At 44.8% G+C, this 21,195-nt stretch overlaps 1 protein-coding gene across 1 annotated transcript in view; it reads left to right on the top strand.

The window, feature by feature from the left end:
- The window catches only part of LOC118785991 (melanopsin-A-like), a 37,764-nt gene that overhangs the window by 5,884 nt on the left and 10,685 nt on the right, over positions 1-21,195 (top strand). The window contains exons 2-4 of the mRNA XM_036540986.1: positions 15,850-15,992; positions 16,880-17,013; positions 20,879-21,082. Of these exons, the coding sequence (XP_036396879.1) occupies positions 15,850-15,992; positions 16,880-17,013; positions 20,879-21,082 (481 nt within the window). The remainder of the gene's footprint in view (positions 1-15,849; positions 15,993-16,879; positions 17,014-20,878; positions 21,083-21,195) is intronic.

The raw sequence follows: 21,195 nt of genomic DNA, 5'->3' as shown, positions 1-21,195 counted from the left end.
TTTTATGAGCCTGTGTAAATGGTAAATGGACTGCATTTATACAGTGCTTTTCTACTCATTTGAGTACTCAAAGCAGTTTGCAGGTTTATGCTTCACATCTACCTACCAGTGGCTGCCATACAGGGTACCAACTGGCTACTGGGAGTAGTTTGGGGTTCAGTGTCGTACTCAAGGACATTTTGACACTCTGCCAGAATGGGCCAAATTCGAACCAGGGACTTTCCACTCCCCAGTCAACTGCTCTACCTCCTGAGCCACTGTCTCCCCCCAGTGTGTGAAAAGGGTATCATCTGATATGCTGCTCTGAGCCAAGTACAACCATGTATTTGCTGTGAGTCACAGCAACTCTTATTGTGTGTAAAGGATTAGACTAAGATTTGGACATAGATCTTATTTCTGAACCTACACACACCTGATGGCTATGACCGAGCAGAACTGCTCTAACAGTTCTGTTTCTTAGTCTGCGGCAGTCCCTTTGGTCTCAACAGGGGCGTGAGTTAGTGGCAGTTTGACAAGCTGTTTATTAGCACCCCCTGCTGGCCCTCACCATGCTGGGGCGGTACAAGGGTACCTGTTGTGTTCCATCTGTCACCAGATGGACCTTTTGCTCCGACAGACAGGAGGACTGAGACCACACAGGCGCAGGCAGGTGTTCGTAAGATCACATGAAGCTAGCTTTCTGCATGTGCCCGCATTCTCAATGACAGCGTTTTTTCTCTGTATTTTATAATTTTACTTGGTAAAAGCTTTGAGACTCCTCAGTGCCCTGGCCCTGAGCACGAAAGCAATCCCTGCCCTGCTCCGCTTCACACTTCAGGTTACTCCTCAGCGGCGGTGGGGGGGGTGGGGGGGGGGGGGGGGGGGGGGGGAGGAAGGGAAGTGCGAAAAGCGATCGAGTGAAAGTGATGGCTTCTGTCCGCTGCGCCTGTGGACAGCTTGATTAAGTGTGGTGGCGACGTGCTGAGGAAAGCCGAGCAGGTGCACGGAGCAAAAAGGCTAGCGGGCCCACAGGGGCTGCCATTAACGCCCGCCGCCAGCCGCTGGGCCCCGCATTCGGCCAACACCTAATCATTTCCAGCTCAAACATGGCTGGGAGGGGGGGCCTGGGGGGGGGGGGGGCTGTGACGGCTTTAATTAATGTCACAGAGCAAGTAAAAGGAGGTGAAGCAAGCCGCAGGAGGCTGGCTGCAGGCAAGAAGAGGTGTCACAATGTTCTTGCAACGTTGTCATAACATTATCGCAATGTTCTTGCAAAGTTGCAGCAACATGAGGGCTTAGGACTCATTGGAATGATACATGTTGACATGTCAGACAGGTGAGAGGCGAGGTGCCCGTTGATGGAGGGGGGTGTTGAGATGGGAGGAACTGGTTCCCTGAAAAAAACCCCACAGCCTTCGTGTCGATGGAAGGATGTTCCCGTAACATTACAGCACTGTTTTTTTTTTCCATTTTCACATCCTCAAACTGGGCACACTATAAAAAATATATATAAATAAAAAGCTATTGTATATCACTGCAACTCCTTTTGAAATGATTTCCCACACAGAACAGCATCCCCTGTGACCTTTGTCTCTGAATAGAAGAAAGAAAAAAAAGATTGCCCAGGAAAGAATGAATGAAGTGAAATGTCAATTCATGGCTGATTTGTGGATTCCTGGAATCTTCGGTTCTGAGAAGACAGAGATCCAGGCATCAATGGCTGTCTAACCATGAATGACTTTGATGAAATTTTTCATCAAAGAAAGTTTCAGAGAGATGAAAAATACGTGCGTTTTATATTCCTGGCATCAAAACTCAAAATACAAACCTGTCCAAACAGTAACTTGCAGTGCTGGGGTTTCCCATCAGGCATTGGTGTCTTCTTTTTTTAGACCGGAGGAGGTCAAACATTCAGGAGGTTGAATATGATAACAGGTTTTAAATGATAGTGATGAGGGGAGTCCAGTTCAGAGGGAAAAGGGCAGCATTGCTGCCTGGCAGCATGTCTTTCTTCCACAGTAAGAGGGAGAGCCAGCAGTGCTATTCTTTTATTGTTATCGTGAGCTGCAGTGATGTCCAGGAACACACTCCAGGGACCTTAGACCATAAGGAGAGGGTAATTAAAGATGATTTGGAGCAATAAAGCCCAATTTCCCCCTCTTATTTTTATGCTTCTGGTGGGCCTGCAAGGCTTCAACATTTTCAGCACCAGTGAAAGGTAGTGTGCCTGCTGACCGTTGTGCTCCTCTTCTCTTTTCGGTCAACCCAGCAGGATTCTGGGAAATCGCTGATCTAACCTGGCACGCCATCCCTAGACTACAGTTTGTTTGTGCAGACAACAGGGAGTATTGTTGGTTACTATCATGCCCAAACAATGACCTCCAAACAGCACTCAGCTCTTCTCCCGCGCTTGTGCGAATGAATGTGTTACCACCACGGTGCACCTCAGCCCAGACCTCCCGAAGGGTCCGCAGCAGTCAAAGAAAACCTTTCTTGGACAGAGAGCAGAAATATAAAAAATGCCTGAGTGTAAAACAAAGGTCCACTCCTATTAATAATAACCACTTTTGTGGGTGGACTAACGCACAAACATGTGTAAGCTCTGTAATATAATTTTTTAATCTGCCTACTGTAGCTTCTGTCTATCTGGTTTCACTTACAACAACTGCATTAAAAAGGATTATAAAGTATTAAGGTTATAATTTTGCTATGACCTGCTTTTTGACTGCCTAAAAAGTACATAATAACTACCTTATACAATATATCAAGTACTGTAAATACCATAAACAATATTAAAATATAGATGCATAATTTATACATACTTCAGTCATTAGGACAAGTATCTGACATGTTATTACATCACAATCGGTTAATTGAACAAAAGGCACCTCTGCATGTTCTCATAGTGTTGTGTAAGAAACAAAGTAACATCCTTCAAAATAAAAAAGACATGCTGTTTCACTGAGTAGAGGCTTTGATCAGGTCTTTCAAGAAGAATCATTTATTTATTCATGCTGTACACACGCTCGTCCAGCTCAACCTACACGGCTAACATTTTCTCTATAGTTATTTATAAATGTTTAGTGAAGTGGCTTGGGGCAGGTAGGTACTCGGAGGTACAGCAAAAGAGCCTCGAGCCGGATTCAAACCTGCAATCCTCCTGCTGCAAGTCCTATTCCCTTGGCACTGCTGCCAATGCAACACATATTTTGGTCTGCAACATCCAGATTAACAAAACTAATTAAATGAGAGTGCAGCCTTGCTGGACCACTGTTGACTTTCCTTTTAAGTGAATGTGCCCAAACCGTAATACCATTCCTCATATCTGGAAAAGTGTGGGGGGTGGAGGGGATAGATCTACTCCCTTGTCTAAATTCTCCATAACAAGACTTTCATCTTATAAAACGATGATTAAAAAAAAAAAACTCAGTGGACCTTGAATGATGTGTAGCTGCTATAAAAAAGCAATATTCCTGTCCCGGCTTTCAGAGAGAGTGGGATGGAGGAGTCTCTGGTGGTCTAAGTGGGTCACTTTGGATCATGCGTTCGTTGGAGTTGGTAATGTGTCCCATGAAGATAATGCCTTTGAGTCCATTTAAGTTCTGCAGGCTCTCATGGGAGGCAGTGCTGTCAGAGTGTTGGGCTGGTCTTCATCCAGTTCTGCGATAAGAGAATCTGGAAAAAAAAACTGCTGGACTGCTATCACTGTAAGTCTTTATTTACAGTAAAACTGGTACAGGGCACGGCATCCAGTGGGGCTGTTGGAGCCTTGGACTAACTGAAAGAGATGCAGATGATCTGAAAGGCTGTGGACTAGAGGCCCCTGAGGGTAGGTTACAGGTCACAGCCAGCCCGCTCTGTGTGAGCTCTTTTCCATTTCTTCGGCATGGCAGAGGAGTCTGGACACTGTATCTGAGAGATAAACATCTTTGGCCCGACAGCCGTGTCTGGACGGTAAAAAAGAGGATTCTTTGGAGAGGAGAAATGATTCTCATGTGTGTAATCAGCCAAGGAGCTTTATCCCGCGCTCATCCGAGCTCGTAAGCACATAAGAACATGGTAAGGAGGAGAACAAGCCAATCAGCCTGTCTCTGCTCATCAACATGCCTGCCTACAAAATGAAAAGAGTAGATTTTATTTACATGGTGCTTTTAGTAAGTACATTTCACTTACTGTGGTGGTGCTTACCCTGAATTAAAATCAACTAGAAGTATATAAATATGCAAAAAGGAATAATATGAAATAAAGAAAAGTAACTTGCTGCTATCATACACACACACACACACACAAGTATATAGACAATTTTCAATTATCATTAGTATGACAGCACAGCTAGTGCACAGATACAGATCTAGACTGAGTATTGATCTTGTGATAATCCCCTACATTCGCTGAAGTGTGTTTTCTAACCAGGAGAGCAGCATGTCCTAGTGCCTGAGCCTTCTCTAGGAGCCCTCTCTGCCACCCACCTGATGTTTAGCACCAGGAGCGAGGGTTTCGAGCCCCCCCCCCCCCCCCCCCCTCTGCGGGGCAGCTGCGCATGCTGGCTCTGACCTCCTCCTGCCCCGCTATTTTCAGCAGACAGCCGAAGGCGTCTGTCTGCTCCCCCACATCCGAAGTCCATGCACAGGGCGTTCGATTTCAGATCAGCGATGACTGACCTCCAAGATCGCTTGACCCTGGGATCTGATTGTTGAGCCCTTGGGATTTAGATGGCTGCTTATCTCAACCAAACTACTAAACCCCCCCGCCCAGGGGCGGACCTGATGGCTCATTGCAGAGGGGGCAAGGACCTGTAATGGGCCCTTATACAGCCTATTATAGGCTGTATGGCGATGCAAGATAGATCCAAGGGGAAACTTACAGAGACGGAAGGGTGGAATGGAGAGAAATGCGGATTACAATGAGGTGTGCTATTTCAGCACAAAAGTTCAGCGCACCTATTTCAAAAGTTCACACTATTTCAGCACACCTCATTGCGTGAGACCATTTTTAAATACCGTGGCTCCATCAGCAGTGACGGCGATGTGAAATGAAACGAGACAGCCGGCGATCGCCTAGCTCTTATACTTTGGGACTCAAAGAGGGCGTAATTTTTCTGTTTGTACACTTATACAAGGATACTGGACAGGGAATAAAGTTTTCTGTAACTCTATTGTGTCTGCTCATTCAAAATAAATATCGCGGCAAGAAACTTAGCTAGGGGTCAGTTGAAACCATTACGCCCTCAGTCTGACTTTTTATTTTTTTGCAGCAATCAAGACACACAAACAAACTTTATTCAAAATATTAAACTAAACAACAAAAATGCATGTTCAGTCAGGCAGATTGGGCCCAAGGTGGGCCCATTTGGAAGGGCCCGGGGCAGCCGCACCCTCTGCCCCCCTGCTTGCTCCGCTACAGCCCCGCCCCTTTCTGCCCAAGTGCTTTTGAGACCCCACCTGCTGAGTACAGAACCAGTGATAGACCACTATCTATCCTCTTTGATTCACCCTTGTTTACAGTTGGTAGGGAAACTCGCACAACAAACTTACAGGCTTACCCAATTTTGATAGTGTACTCCATTTTCAGCTGTAGAGGTGAAATAATGGGCTCATTGTACCCCTTTCCCACTGCAGAGCTGGAACCAGGCTGGCTCATTATACACTTTTCCCACTGTAGATCTGGAAAGAGCTGGTTCAACCAAAAGCCCAGCATTGGTAACATTTGCAGTTGGGAGCAATAGACAAATGAGGCAAAGTTAATTGGTAACACTTAACTAGGACAATATAATTAGATGTGTGTACAAAATATTTTAAATTGTCAGATTAATAGTGACTGTTGATTACGCTGAGTTAATGGAAGAAAAATCCCCTAAGCCTCTAAAATGAGAATTCAGTCATTTTTAATTACTGCCTTTGCTCATATGTGAATTTTGCCTCAAGGATGAGCACCAGTAATTCACAGTACAGACACAACAGCCTCAGGCAGTGCTCCAAGCAGATGCTTCTATCACACTCTTCATTTGGCTAATTAAATGGTTGCTTTAGCTTTGCTTGGTTTTCAACATCTGAGATGCAGGTAGTAGGAGCTTACACAGTTTATGTACAGAATGTATTTTGTACCAATCTGATAGTAGTATTCCTTCCCTCGCCATGACCTAATTTGATTTGTGCTATCTCTCTCTATCTCTCTCTCTCTCTTCATTTTGTCTATACTTGTGCTATCTCTCTCTATCTCTCTCTCTCTCCATTTTGTCCTATACTTGTGCTATCTCTCTCTATCTCTCTCTCTCTCCATTTTGTCCTATACTTGTGCTTTCTTTCTCTCTCTCTCTCTCTCCAGTGCATCCTTTCCCTCACATGGTTTTGCTTTGTTGCTTTCTCTCCTCCCTTCTTATTCTGTCTACCTCTGGCTTTGCCTCACTCCATCCCTCTCTCTTGCATCCTCTCCAGTATTCTTCCTCTCTCTCTTTCTGTTCATTTTGCTCTTTCCCTTCCTTTCTGTTTCCTATCTTTCTCTCCTCTGCTTTGTTCTCAGCCAGAGAGGGTGCATGTGTATACTCATAACTTACAATTTATTGTAAATAATTTTTTAAAAACGTTTTTACCTCTGACCCATGTCACCAGTGGCACCAAAGGCATTCTGGGTACCCTTATGCCAAAAAGGATATTAACAAGGTACAGAAAAGTGATATCATGCAGTCAGTCCATTTCCTTGCCAATCATAACATATCCAGGAATTGAGTAGTCCTCTGTTTTGCAGGAGTAGCCCTCTAGATTGAAACAATCTCTCCCCATCAGTGCAGACTCATACAATGCGTCTCTCCCTCCACCCCCTGCTGATCCACCATCAACCGTAACATAGCACACCCTGCCATTCAATCACTGAGTCCTGGGAGGAAACTAAACAAAAAAGGTGCCTTTTGAAAACTCCTGGGCTTCAAAGACGGGGTAGCAGTGGTAAGGAGCAGCAGTGTGGTGTAGTGTAAGGAGCAAGGCAGCAGTGTGGTGTAGTGGTACGAAGCAGGATAGCAGCACTAGTAACCTAAAGGCTTCTGGTTTGAGGCTAAAGTGTTCAGTCTTTGGGCTCTGGTGATGATGACTTGCTATAATGAAGTAGGGGGGAGCTGTATTTGTAAGCCAAAGGTTTTTGGTTCGATTTCCCGATAGAACACCTCTGTTGTTCCCCTCTGGCAAGGTCCTTAACCTGAATTATCTTAGTAAATATCCAGCTGTGTCTGTGGGTGAGAGCGTCTACAAGGCAACTGATGTAATTTAATGAGAAACGAGTTGTAGAAATCGATTCTTTTCTGTGTGTCAACGCAGTCTTGTTAGTGTTATATATACAGTGTTGCCCTTTATGTCTGTTCTATGTATTCCTATGTGTTACGCATTCTTTAGAGAGAGAGTGCATAAGAGAGATAGAGAGAGAGAGGGAGAGAGAGGAAGAGAGAAGGCCAAACATAGCTTAGAGCACTGTTGAAATTTGCACAGAGAGACAGCATGAGATAGGGTTTAGGGGAAGAGGTGGGAGGCCACGCTGTTAGTTATTTCAGTTTGTTAGGAAGACAAGGATGGAACCTGTCTGTGTCTCCGAGGGAAATTGCATTGACTTCCTGTCCACCATCAGGGTCAACCCACAGTCAGGTCTGGTCTCATTTCAGTGTGTCCCTGTCTTCACCAACAGCGGTATCCATCAATCACAGAGACTGGCTGGAAGACTGAGCTTCCTCTGCATACAGAAAAGATGATGAGTCATGCATACATTTCATTACATTATGTTACAGTCACAGTTGCTTAATGGATATTCTTATCCACACTGACTTACAGGGCTTTCAATTTTTTTACATTATCCATTTATACCATTGTGTAATTACTTACGCAATTCAGGTTAAGAACCTTGCCCAAGGGTTCAACAGCACTTCCCCACCTGAGTATCTGAACTGGCAACTGGAAATTTTGCTGATAGAGCTTTTGCTTGAACTTGCATGGTACAGTTCAGAGTGCCAAGACTCTGACAGAAAGAGGCCTGGGCACACTGCCACACCTCTTGGACCATCCTCTCTGTACCCCCCCTTTCACAGGAACAAAAAATGTCAAAACTGCATCTCATCATCCTCTGTTACGTCTCCAGGAACATCAGTTAGAGAGAGGCAAGGGGATGGGGGGTTGGAATGCGTCTGACTGGACCTTTTAGCCAGAAGAATCTGTTGCGTGCTGTTCCTCCTGGGGGAGTGTTTTTGCCAGTTTTAGCACACGCGCCTGCACTCCCAGGATCACATAGTGTGCTGCACCAGTACCCCCAACACACCCCCCCCCCGCTGACCCTGTCTGTCGGGTGGCGAGCCCCAACAACCAGAGACTACCCAGAATTGGCCATGCCGGTCAGTTCCCGAGAACCGCTGCCAGAAAAAGAAAAATCAGGATTATTATTTTTTTAAGTGATGTTCTAATGAATAAAAAGGAAAAAAATGCAGAAGCCTTTAATATGATGTTCCTCCTGTGCAGAAGCAGGAAGACGGAAATACAAAAACAGGATGAGAGAATCCTCAGTCCGATGAGCAGAGTCCTCCAGGAGAAAATAAAAGATGTCAGGGCAAAATAAACACAAAAGCCAGTTTTTCCCCCTTAATGATAAAACTCTGTGTACGTACAGATATATTTATTATTGGATCCCCCTTGAAGTGTGTAGCCATGAAATGGATTTTGCTTTTTCTGTACATTGCATTACACTAGTCCCCCCTTATCCACGAGGGATATGTACCAAGACCCCCAGCAGATGCCTAAAGCCCTATATATACCAAGACGGCTACTAAGTGATTAATGGGCGGGTAGCGTATACAGTGTGGATACGCTGGACAAAGGGATGATTCATGTCCCGGGTGGGATGGCACGAGATTTAATCACGCTACTCAGAACGGTGCACAATTTAAAACGTATGAATTGTTTATTTCTGGAATTTTCCATTTAATGTTTTCAGACCGCGGTTGACCACGGGTAACTGAAACCACGGAAAGTGAAACCTCGGATAAGGGGGGACCACTGTACATTTAGCAGACGCTCTTATCCAGAGCGACTTACATATGTTACAGTTTTTACATTACTCATTTATACAGCTGGGTATTTACTGAGGCAATTCTGGGATACATCCTTGGCGCAGGGTACAAGAGCAATGCTCCACTGGGGAACTGAAGCAGCCCTGCTCATTACCACCATGCTACATATGTACATATTGCCAAGCCAACATTAGCGGAGGCTGAGGGTGGGGAGGGATTGCTTTGCTCTCAGCTCAACAGCCTCCTGTAGGAAATGGAGCTATCCTCCCTCAGCTCCTCTGCTGACTCACTGAGGCCTACAGTGGGTGCAATGCCTCACCTGTGACCAAAAGCACCTGATCTACGGAAGAGCGCTAGTCTTAGCACAGGAGCAAGCCCTTAGCTGCAGATCTCTCTTTGCCTTTCCCTTCGATGTCCGATTGATAAACATGAAACCATCTCTGTTTTTTTTTAAAGGCTAGAAACATTCTTCTCCCATCTCGACTCATCTTGTAAACCTTGTGCTCGGGGACCCTTGAGTTTGTTGCGATTTTGCGAGGATAACATCCCCAAACCTTCCACAAGGCTGTTCTATCAGTCACACTCCAATAATTCATCTCCGACGGGATATTTGATTGCACACAGTTCCAGTTCACTAACTGAGAGAGTCAATTTCTTCAGCAGAACACACCCGCAGAGGATTTTTCCTTTCCTGGTGATAAACAAATTTTAAGAGCTGGGTAAACCGATTCCTCCCCCCAATGCACACACAGAAGTACTACATGTTTCTCTGCAACAGTGAGAGTAACCATTAGAAACCCTCAGATAGTTGCAGGATAACAGAATGCATTTGCAGATGTTTCAACCATAGATATAGAGCTACTAGATTGGATTCACTGATCGTGGGAGTGTTTTATGATGCAGGATTAATGAGTGAATATTTTCAGACAACTCATGAAACCAAAGCTTACAACTAGCCAGGCATGCTACCATGGCAACACGTCCAGGATGACAAACATCCTTTAGACTGCCACTGTGTGCTTGTTTTTTTGTCACATTTTGAAGTATGCTCTGACTTTCTTTTATCTCTCTTTGAATTTTCTGTTATACTTGGTGTGGAGGAGTCTGGCCTCTTTTCATTACCATCCATTCAAGCCCCGTTTGTGCCAGGTGTTGATTGGTGTTTTCTATGTGTCCTTTAATAGGCATAGCATGAATGCACATGTGATTTATTTAACAAACCACGCCTGAGTCAGCTGGATCATGTCAGCTGTCATGAAATGGTGTTAGATAGCCAGTGAGAGTCAGGCTATCTGTCTGGCTGACACAAATAAACTGAACAAAATGTAATTAAAGCCACCTTTGTGAAATGTGCCATTGATCTGCATTGAGTTATCTCTTCCAGTGTGGCACGTCCCAAATGAATGAACACATGTACAGCCTCATGTTCTAAAACACTCAACTTCTCTCAGTAAAACCTATAAGGGAACTTTCATCATAGGCTTAGTAGATGAGACTGGTTCTCTATGGCCTTATGACCTTGCATATTAACAGATGTTGTTTTTTTCAAGAGGGATGTCCATTGTAGTGCATCTGTGTCTATGGTTCTGGCTCAGGAAAAACAAAGAAGGAAAAATAAAACATATCCTGAGCCACACTTCCTCTTGCGTCACAGATACCTCAGATTCACATTACATGGGATCTGGATAAATCCGCAATGGATCACTGGTCATCATGAGCAGTGCGATCCCATATGCCGGCTCACCCTAATCCCACTGGTCCCAGCTCTGCTTGGCATTGACTTCAAGATTAAAAACTGCTGTGCAATGGCAGTGAGTACAGGCTACTGCCCAAGCCTTCATTGTATTAGAATAGGCACATCAAGGGAGTACTCAGTCACATGCCCGCGTGGTTGCAGCTGGTTCTTAAGGTTCTCACAACATCACAACAGCAATTTTACCACCAGAGTGTCTTAGTGACGGTATATTACATTACATTAATGGCATTTAGCAGATGCTCTTACCCAGAGCTACATACATAGGTTGCAATTTTGTTTTACATTCTATCCATTTACACAGCTGGATATTTACTGACGAAATTCTGGGTTAAGTACCTTGCCAAAGGGTATAACAGCAGTGCCCCAGTGGAGAATCGAGCAGTCAATCTTTTGGTTATGAGTCCTGCTACTTACCACTATGCTACACTGCCAGTATATGACAACCCCTGCCCTATGTGCCAACATTCACCCACACATCATGCCTCATGTTCATTCATGGTAAAAGAAAATGTCAATGCAAGGTATCAAAGAAAAGAGGTCATTGTGGTTTTTCAGCGCTTATAGGCAGAGGGACCAATCAGGAAATCACAGGCAGTCATGTGACCATGTTCTTACACATCCTCACTGTCATTTGCGCACTGATTCACCACATTAGCTGACCTTGGTTACACCACAGTACAATATTAATAATATATTTAATACTGTACACAGTACAGTATTAAAAGGCCTTTCACTCATATTCAATGGCTGACAGTCATGACAAAGCACTGTCTATCTTCCACAGCAAAGATATCTGGCTGTGGTCCTCCAACTCACATGAGCATGGTACAGTAGTCTGTGAAGCCTGGAGGCCACTTTTAAAAGAGCATAACCACTTAGTGAGGGAAAACTACCCAATGAAAGAATAAAACACATGCCTTTTCAGCAGCAACCTGCCCACCAAAGGGGAAAGGAGCCACTGCTGACCTGTGGGCACAAAAGCTGAATTTGGCTATTAGGGTGTGGAGCTGCTCCTGAAATTGTCTGTGAGGCAGCAGGTTGGCTGTGTGGTTTCACCCTGTGTACCATGTCATGTGACATGTGATCTTTATACATTAATTTTTCTGTACAGAACCTGAAGGTTTATGTAGTATTTACACATAAATATCTCTGGACCATCTCAAGGGGTGTATGGTCTTCACACATGAATCTCTGGATGCACCACCTCAAAAGTAGTATGTTTTTTCTGTTTTCACAGGAATATCTCTGAGCACCGCATTAAGCAGAGTTCAGTCTTTACACATTAGCTTGTCAGGGCAGTTTATTGTTATTGTTTGTGAAAGACCTGTGGCTCAGCTCCGAGCTCCAGCACATAAACCCGTTTCATGTCAAATAGCATTTATTCTCCGTCTGCCTGGTGCTGAAGCCAGTAAAAATCGAGGGCGCATAAGGTCGGGGGAACTTGTTTTGAGGAGGTCTGCGACTTTCAGCTCAATGCTTCCACATGCGGGAGACACTGATTCATTACCTTTATTACTGTCCATCCCAGTGCCAATATTGACCTGTCATATACAGGCAACATTATATTTGCTACAATCCTCAATCAAGGCTAACGCTGTGGTCCAGAAGCACTGCACAGCAGAGGTGTGAGGGCATAAATTTCACTCTGATATTTTTTATTTACCTGCGTGGCCTTGCAGGTGGACACTGGCTGCCCCGGTGGCACTTGAGATGAACACGGCACTCTAGGTTTAGCATTGGTTCCACGGCAGAGGTGTCTCCCGGGAAGAGAGACAGGTGATTTCCTTTATAAAGGCTTTTGTTCTGTGGCTGCAACCTGGTCCCACTGCAGCCGCACATGTCTCTCTCAGTGCACACATTGTTTCCTGTCTCCGACACTTTCCTTTAACTGAATTTCTCTCCATTGGATGAAATAAAAAAACAAGGTGCCAGTGGTTCTTCTCACAAAAGCGGGTTCCCCTGGTGACCTGGCAAAATTCCCAGTCAGGGTCTCCCAAGATGGCTCAGTCTAAGCACCCCCCCAGTTTAACTGGCTAACTTTCCTCGCTCTCCATCTCAAACTGATGCTTGGCAGGCATGCAGGTTCAAAATGGCTGCCATGCATTACCCAGGTGTTAGTCAGTGGTGGTGGCCAAAGCGAGTCACCCCACCTCCATGGCCAACACTGTGGGGTCCCTGCAAAGGTGTGATATAAATGCACTACATTCATTGCGACAGTGCTTCCTTACTCAGCAGCAAAGCTCTTAATGGACAACTTCCTCTCGATGAGGGAGGGACAAATGATGCATGTGCCCCGCCCCCATTGCTTTGGTGATAATAGGTCCTTTTGAGAATGAAAGATTTGTTTAATTGGTTGCTGTTGTTGTGCAGTTCTTCAGCAGTGGCCACAACAATGGGAGTAAACTACAAGAGAGCAGTTTCCTGCACTGTAAATATGAACTTGAAAAAGTGCGCAAAGTGTAGCTTGGCAGAGCTAATCTTATTCTGGGCTGCTCTGAGCTTGTAAGGTCACTCTGTGCTTGTAAGATCACTCTGAAATATCAGCAACTTAAAGAAGGAATTGCTAAACAGGGTTTACAGGTCACCTGAGTTGACCAGGTGACAGGGGAGGTGTCTGTGTCCCTAAAGTTGGATCTGTGTGTGTAGAATGTGCCAGGAGGTGGAGAATGACCCTCCTTTTGGACCCCCCCCCCCAAAAGGACAAGGGCCAGGTCAGAGGTTTTCTGGGCCAGAAAAAGGAGCCAGCCCTGCTGTATTTTCACTTCCTGTGCATGAACTTCTTATGAACCTGACTTTTGAATCGGCTTTCCAATGTGTGTGGTGCATGTGACTGTGCCCTGGCAACACAAATGTTTCTTTGTCATGGCAGTAGAGGTACCTGAACTGGGTAAAACTGAAACTGACAGAGGAAACAGAGAGAGAGAGAGAGCAAGAGAGAGCGAGAGAGAGACAGAGAAAGAGAGGGAGAGAAGGAGAGAGAGAGAGAAGGGAGGAGAGAAAAGGCAAAACAAAGGATGAGAAAGACAAAAGAGAGAGAAAGGACAGGAGAAGAGACAGAACTGGAATCTGAAAGCTGTAAATGATTGTTTTGCCATTTTTCACTCATCCTGTTGCTCCTGTTTCTACAGCCTGATCCCTTGCTCTGTTTGAGGAGGCCATGGTTTTAATCACCTGTCAATTATCTCCTGTAAACATCCCTAAAATGCCACACCAATAAAGACAGCATTAAAAGAAAAATCTGCTGGAACCGTGGATTATAAATGCATTAATTCCAGGATGCCTTTCTTCATAATCAATCTGATCGAGATGCCTGAACCCATCTGAAATTTAGAGAAAAGGTTCGTTATATAAATGAGGTGACTTTGGCCTTTCAGTGATAAGCAGTCATGCGTGCGTGCAGTAAACAGAACATCACGGTACAGGTGGATTTAGCGCGATGATTTATTGCAGGTGGGTAAGGTGTGTCTGGGTCACCTGGGTCAGCTGGGTCATCTGGGGTTCAACTGATGAGTTTTGTCATCAGTATTCTTCTTATTTAAGCTTGAGAAGAGAGTTATGAGGAGTTCTCAAACAAATCAGACAATGAAATCTACCAAGAAATCAGATTTTTGGCAACAATACTGTTATAGATTGTCTTTGAAATGTTGAGAACTTTATGATAGTGAAACGGCTGTCTTAGAGGCAATTTTGTGATGGCGTCAGACATGCTGGCCCAAGGCGTCTTTTTAGCCATTACCCCAGAGTGGAGGGTTACCTTCTCAAGCAGACCTCCTCAGCTACAAATCCAGGTTCACATTGAGGGATGTTTTCATCCATTTTATGATGCTGCATCAACATCTGTTTAGGTAGTTATTGTGGTACTGCTAGCTAGCGTGGGGGCTAATGAAAGGCAGGTTGAGGCTCCTGAATAAACACTTCTTCAGTAATTTACAGGGACCATCAGGAGAGAAATATGAAGGAAATTTGTTACCTTGCTCGCTTTTCAAAATAATGGAAAATGTGTTGTAAAACAACGTAATATGGCAAAATGTGCCTGCTTGCTAATAGCTAGCTTGCAGGACTATGCAATTTACAAACTGCCATTACACCATGTGATTATTGATTGGTTTGTTCCCAGCATGGCTGGCTAGCTACATTTCATCCCTTTCCTCAACTTTTTGTTTCTGTAAGAGGATCACCTCGGTCACCTGCAAGACCTGTACTGAGTCGACAAGCTTCATCAGGGAACAGGAAGATCAATGTAGTGGAAAAGATCTACAAGCAGACCTCTGAGGTTTTTTAAAGTTACCATTTTGTATTTACAAGGGTAGCTGAACCCTCTATCCAAACTGAAACCCTCCCCTGCCACCCCCCCCCCCCAACCCACCTCCAACCCTCTTTGACACTGCTAAAAGCTTTGACTAATGTAACATCCAGGTTTTAAAACGTGTGAACCTGAGGGGTTTTTCCTAGTATGTTTTATAAATGGGGTCGTCCCCGACAGAGATACTTGGGATAGCTGAGGGTAAGAAATGGCAAGGCTGATGAGAAATGAAGTCTAGAAAAGATAAATTCTTGCACACAGTTACAGCACCGAAAGCCGTCACCACAGCCGACAATATGACCAAGATCTGGCTGCTCGAAAGGTTTCATTATGATTAAACTTTGGAGTGCAGCGTGTGGGTGTTCACCTTATTGGGACAAACCAGTTTCAAAACACACACTCTGCACAGTCCTAGGGTCACCCAGGGAACTAATCTCCAAAACAGTTTATCTGAGAGGTAAGAAAAGGTATTGATACTTCTACTGGCTTGCTCTTATTTTTTTGCCGAGGAAACATCAGTGTTCATGTCTGTCTGTCTTTTACTTTCTCAGATTTAATTTTTGGTAGTAACTTTGTGATGTGCTGTGTTCAGACTGCCTTCCCACAACAAGTTGTTTTCATTGGTTGTTTCATCAGGTCTTTCCTTATAAATGACTTAGATGGTTGGAATCAATCCGCTCAGGTCATTAGTAAAGACATTACAAAAATAAGCACAAATTCTGTTGTCTTTGTCTCGGTGTGGAAATGCATTGCAGTTCTTTCATTTGCTTGCAGGTAGCGATGGTGCAGGAGGCCAGGCGCCCTTTCCCCACTGTGGATGTGCCTGACCACGCCCACTACATCATCGGGTCTGTCATCCTGGCTGTCGGCATCACTGGGATGGTGGGCAACTTCTTGGTCATTTACGCCTTCTGCAGGTATGGCAGACGTTCTGTGGCCGTTCGTCTGATGTCACACTTTCACTTTATTCTTTTTTTTTTGTGCTTTTCCATGAATAACCAGGATTTGTCCTGTTCATGGGCTGTAACTTCTGTCTCACTTCTCTCTCACCTCTGTGTGTGTGAGTCTGCGTGTGTGTCTGTGTGTGCGTGAGTCTGCATGCTTGCGTGTGGGGCAGGCTCATGCACTGACACCTCTGATTCTCTCTCACACATAGTGTAGCTCACCTTCTCCACGCCACGGCAGACCTGTCAGGCACTCTCCCGTGTCACACAAACCGAAAACGATTTCTGAAAACCAACAAAACATAAAATAAAAATCAATATTTCTTTGGACAGGAACCCCAGTGAATTGATACAGTTAAGGGGTGCTTAACTGGACTAATTCATCCAACTGACTGTACACATTGACACCCTTGCACTTCTTAAAATGCAGTGTAGTTTATTTTTAAACATGAGTGGAGAGCACAGTGGTTATTAATTAAGATGTAATGCTCACTGCATTTGGCATTCTTGTAGCATGAGTGGAGGACTGCCCAGGTGTGACACATTTTGGATCATGTTAACAGGTTATCTTAAGCACCACAGGGTAATCCAGGTCTCTGTTTAGGACGATCCCACATGTAAAGACTCAGAGGCACCCCCTACTCACAGGGCAAGGTTTGAGTGAGAGCTGCAGTCCTTGTAGTTTTATGTTTGTCCAATGTATTATAGCTGTGCAAGATTTGCTGGGCTCAGTGACAAATGACTATTGCTTTTGAATATGATGTTCTTTATATCAGTATTTGTGCTTTTTGTATGTTTTCACATCATATATCCTGGATTAAGGCACCTGGTAAATGACCTGTGTGTTTGTATGCTTGCAGGAGCCGCAGTCTGAGGACCCCGGCTAACATGTTCGTCATTAACCTGGCCATCGCCGACTTCCTCATGTGCATAACCCAGACGCCCATCTTCTTCATCACCAGCATGCACAGGAGGTGGATCTTCGGAGAGAAAGGTAACCTTCGAAAACCCAGGGACTCCTTCTGGCTTCTTCTCATTCCTTTTACTTTTCCTTTCTCTCTTTCTCTTTCAATCTCTAATACTTCTTCTCTTCCTTGTTCCCTTCTGTTCTCTTGGTTCCCTCCGAAAATGATCACAACACTTGACCCAATGGGGTTGTCCCAGACTGATCATGTGATTTGACATGTGATCACAGTAGCAGAGCAAACTTCCTGCTTGCTCACGGGTGGCAGCTCACAGCAGCTGCTGTGGAGATCTACTGATCTTCAAATAGCTGGCAGTACACATCTGTGATTGGTTTCACACATTCATTTAATATGAAGGTCAGTGGGTCAGCACAGCATCTGCATTAAGTTGATGTCTCTCAACATTCCTTTTGCAGGAATGCTCACAAAGTCTGCAACATCTGCACACAATGAAAACTCTCCATCTAAGCTTGATAGAGAGTCATTGCCTGAAAAGTGACGTCTTACTGATATTAAGTAGCATTATCTGTCTCTCTCTCATGATCTCTATGTCTTGTTACAATTTACAATTTGGTATTTCGCAGACGCTTTTAAACCAAAGCGACTTACAATTAGTACATCAATCAGGTTTGGCTAACTACCTCATAAGCAAAATATCGCAGTAGGAATCCAGATTAATTATGTACAGTACCATGCTCCTGTATATCCTGCAACAATAAAACAGAAATCTGCAAACAAAACCTGCAACATAGAGACATGTTAGTACAGAAGATTTTTTTTTTATACCATAAAATATAAAAACATAGCATAACAGTTCTCGGGGATACTGTTAGACATTTTTGTCATTTTTTGTCAGACTGATTGTCGTGAAACGTTGAACTGAACAGCTGTCTTTCACTCATGCTAATCTGTCAAAACACCCGACTGAATGTAAAAGTCCTCAAAACAGCCCACCTTCTGGCCAGCTTTGACGTTCTGCAGGATTACCAGGTGAGGCAGAGGAAGGAAAGCTGAGTGATAAGAACTTCGCCTCTTCTGATGCTGACCTTGCTGCGAATGCTTGTTCAATAATGGAATGCTGCGCCGAGGGTTGTCATCGGAGATTAACGACGGTGTTAACGCCGCTGGACTTCAAAGACCTGCGCTTCTCTCCCGGCTAACGGACACCTCTTCACTCGGCAGCACTCAGAGAACTTGCAGTTCTGGCTCTTCAGCAAAGGACTGGATGGAGGACCATTGATCTCTAGCCAGGGCATTCTCTAAAGCTCCAGAACAAGCTCCATTGAGTTCTGCTTTGTTAAAATGATGCCGTAGGGAAAAGGTATGGCAACTGTCTCTTGATGACAGCGTCACTAGTAAAAATGTGGCCTTTTTAACAGCTGTCAAAACTGGGATTTTTATTTTTGCTCCTCCCTCAAAGTGCAGAGGCAGACAAAATGGCAGAACCATTAACAGGAGCAGCGTTCATCCAGCACCAAACATCAGGGAGCAGGTCCTTTCAGCTCACAGGGAGGGGAACAGAGAGAGGCCACTTTCAAACCACACATTGCTTCAGGATGGCGACATGGGGTGGAACAAGGGGCAGAACTGGAGGGCACAGGGGCGGAGCTGGAGGATGCAGGGGTGGGGCTGGGGGCTCATGGGCAGGGCTAGATGACAAGGGACGGAGGTGGAGGGCACAGAGAAAAGGGTGGCTCTGCCATAACTGTAAATGAATGTCTGCTGTAAATGAATGATACCACATGACATCTCTGAATGATGGATAAAGATTGAGACGAGTCATTAACCTGTGAACACAAACGTGGTTTGAGCAATGAGAAGGAGAAGCACTACTAGAACCACAGGACTGAAGGAGAGTGGATACACCAAAAAAAAAAATCCTTGAGGAGAAAAAAAGAATGAATAAAACTAATAAAATTTTGAATCAATGGTTTCCCAGTACTTGGAAGACACTTGTTTACAGAGCCAGCACCAGGCCAAGCACACACACACACCCCCGCCCCCACAGCTTGTTCTCTTCATTTGATTGAGCGATGCATAAGCCTTTGATCATGTCTAAAACGCTTCTTTTTTATTTAATCATCCACTCTGACCTCCGCTGCTCTTTTTCCTGGAAGCGCGTTCAGCCACGGGTCGGATTCTCCGAGGACAGGGGCCCCTTTTGGCTTCCGGGTCACCTGCCTTTCTCTCTAACACCTCGCTCTGCCTCGCCTGAATGTAATTCCCGCTTATTTAACGCGTACATTCACCGATGGCGGATTTCCTGAGGTTACTGTGGAGTTTGCTGAGCTGCGGTTCTGAGCGCAAAATCGCGTGACCCAGATGCAGAATAGGTGAAACTTCCCTTAAGCGCATTTATCAGACCTCCCAAACCCAGCGTTTAAAGTAATTATGAATTAAAACACGAAAAAAACACGTGAAAAAAAACACGTCTCTGGCATCTCTGATGACAGGAGCTGGATACGGTGTGCTCGGAATTAGAGTGAAGTGATGTGTTTTCTGGGACACTTGGTATGCATTCGAGAAAATAACCCCACAAGTTTGGTGGGACAAGCACAGATGCGCACACGCACACACACACACACACACACACACACACACACACACACACACACACAAACAAAACACACACATACACACATACACACATGCACACGCATACCCACACACTTACACACACACACACACACACACGCACACACACACACACACACATACAAAACACACACATACACACATACACAAATGCAGACACGCACACACACACAACAGACAACAGGAAGCATTTTCATTAGGCACACAATAATCAGGAATTGTTCTTCAGCATCAAATGTTGAAGTGCATTATAACAGAGAATGTCACCCACACCCACACACACACACATACACACACACACACACACACATACACACACACACACACGCTCACACGCATGCATGCATGCATACCGTCCATCAATCTTCCTCACTGCATGTTTCCACTTCTTCACATGTATAATTCCATGTGATGCATTGATTACCTGCGCCCTGTAATTACAGGGTGCTGTCAGAAAGAGACATCATGAGCAAACAGGGATTTCTTCTCCCGTTCTGGGCTTGATGTATTTGCCCCTGCCATTTCCCAGCCTCTTTTCAGAGAAATCATGGAACATTCCATTGCAATCATAGTTTGCCTGTAGGCCACATGAATTATTAATTTTATTTTGCCTATACTTTTTCCTAGATGGAAGCAGTGGTAATGTAGTGTTTCCTTCAGCCAACCAGGAAAGGGGACAATGCATAACGTAATGACAAATTATCAGAAGCTGAGGTCATTATGCTTATTTTAACCTTTTGTGACCTGACGTCACATGGCTTGAATTTGTGCTGCTACGTGTTTGCTGTTAAGTCAGCTGACCCTCTACGTCTATCACTCAACCATTTTAACAGCTGTCTGACATCACATCTAAAAATCAATCAGGCCATGAAAAATTTTCCTTTAAGCCTAGGACAGTAATCCAGCAAAGAACTTTTTATCTGGAACATAAAATCAAATTTTAATGTTTTAATAATTGAGACATATGGTTCATAGTGATAAGAGAAAGAAAGAATGCAATATTAAATGTGCAAATGATATACTGTATGAAACCAGGCGAAATGTCCATCCTTTTCTGAATGCATATGATTGTGATTTGCTTAACCAGTGCACAAAATATGAAACACAAACTTCGTTTTACAGACGAAGTCTCACCTAGATGAAACTTCACTAAAAAACTAATTGTTAGTCATCCTTCTTAACTGCTGTCACTTTGAGCAGTCCCTGCATCTTCTGGGGCCAGGAACAATGTGCTGACCTGTCTATCTGTCTCTCCTGTCTGTCTGTCCGTCCCATCTGTCCTGTTTGTCTGTCTGTCAGGCTGTGAGCTGTACGCCTTCTGCGGTGCTCTCTTCGGTATCTGCTCCATGATCACGCTGACAGTCATCGCGCTGGACCGTTACTTCGTCATCACTCGCCCGCTGGCCTCCATCGGAGTGATGTCACGCCGCCGCGCTCTGATCATCCTCGCCGCCGCCTGGGCCTACTCTATGGGCTGGAGCCTGCCCCCCTTCTTCGGCTGGAGTGAGTGACGCGGGCAGGGGTGGGGATGGGGAGGGCACAGGGGAGATGGGCTGCACAGTGGCACCCAGTAGATTTTTTTTTGTTTCATTTTGTTTGCTGGATCACCAGACTTG

The sequence above is a fragment of the Megalops cyprinoides genome, chromosome 1, assembly GCF_013368585.1.
Source record: "Megalops cyprinoides isolate fMegCyp1 chromosome 1, fMegCyp1.pri, whole genome shotgun sequence".
Taxonomy (NCBI): domain Eukaryota; kingdom Metazoa; phylum Chordata; class Actinopteri; order Elopiformes; family Megalopidae; genus Megalops; species Megalops cyprinoides.
This window is presented reverse-complemented; position numbering and strand designations above follow the sequence as displayed.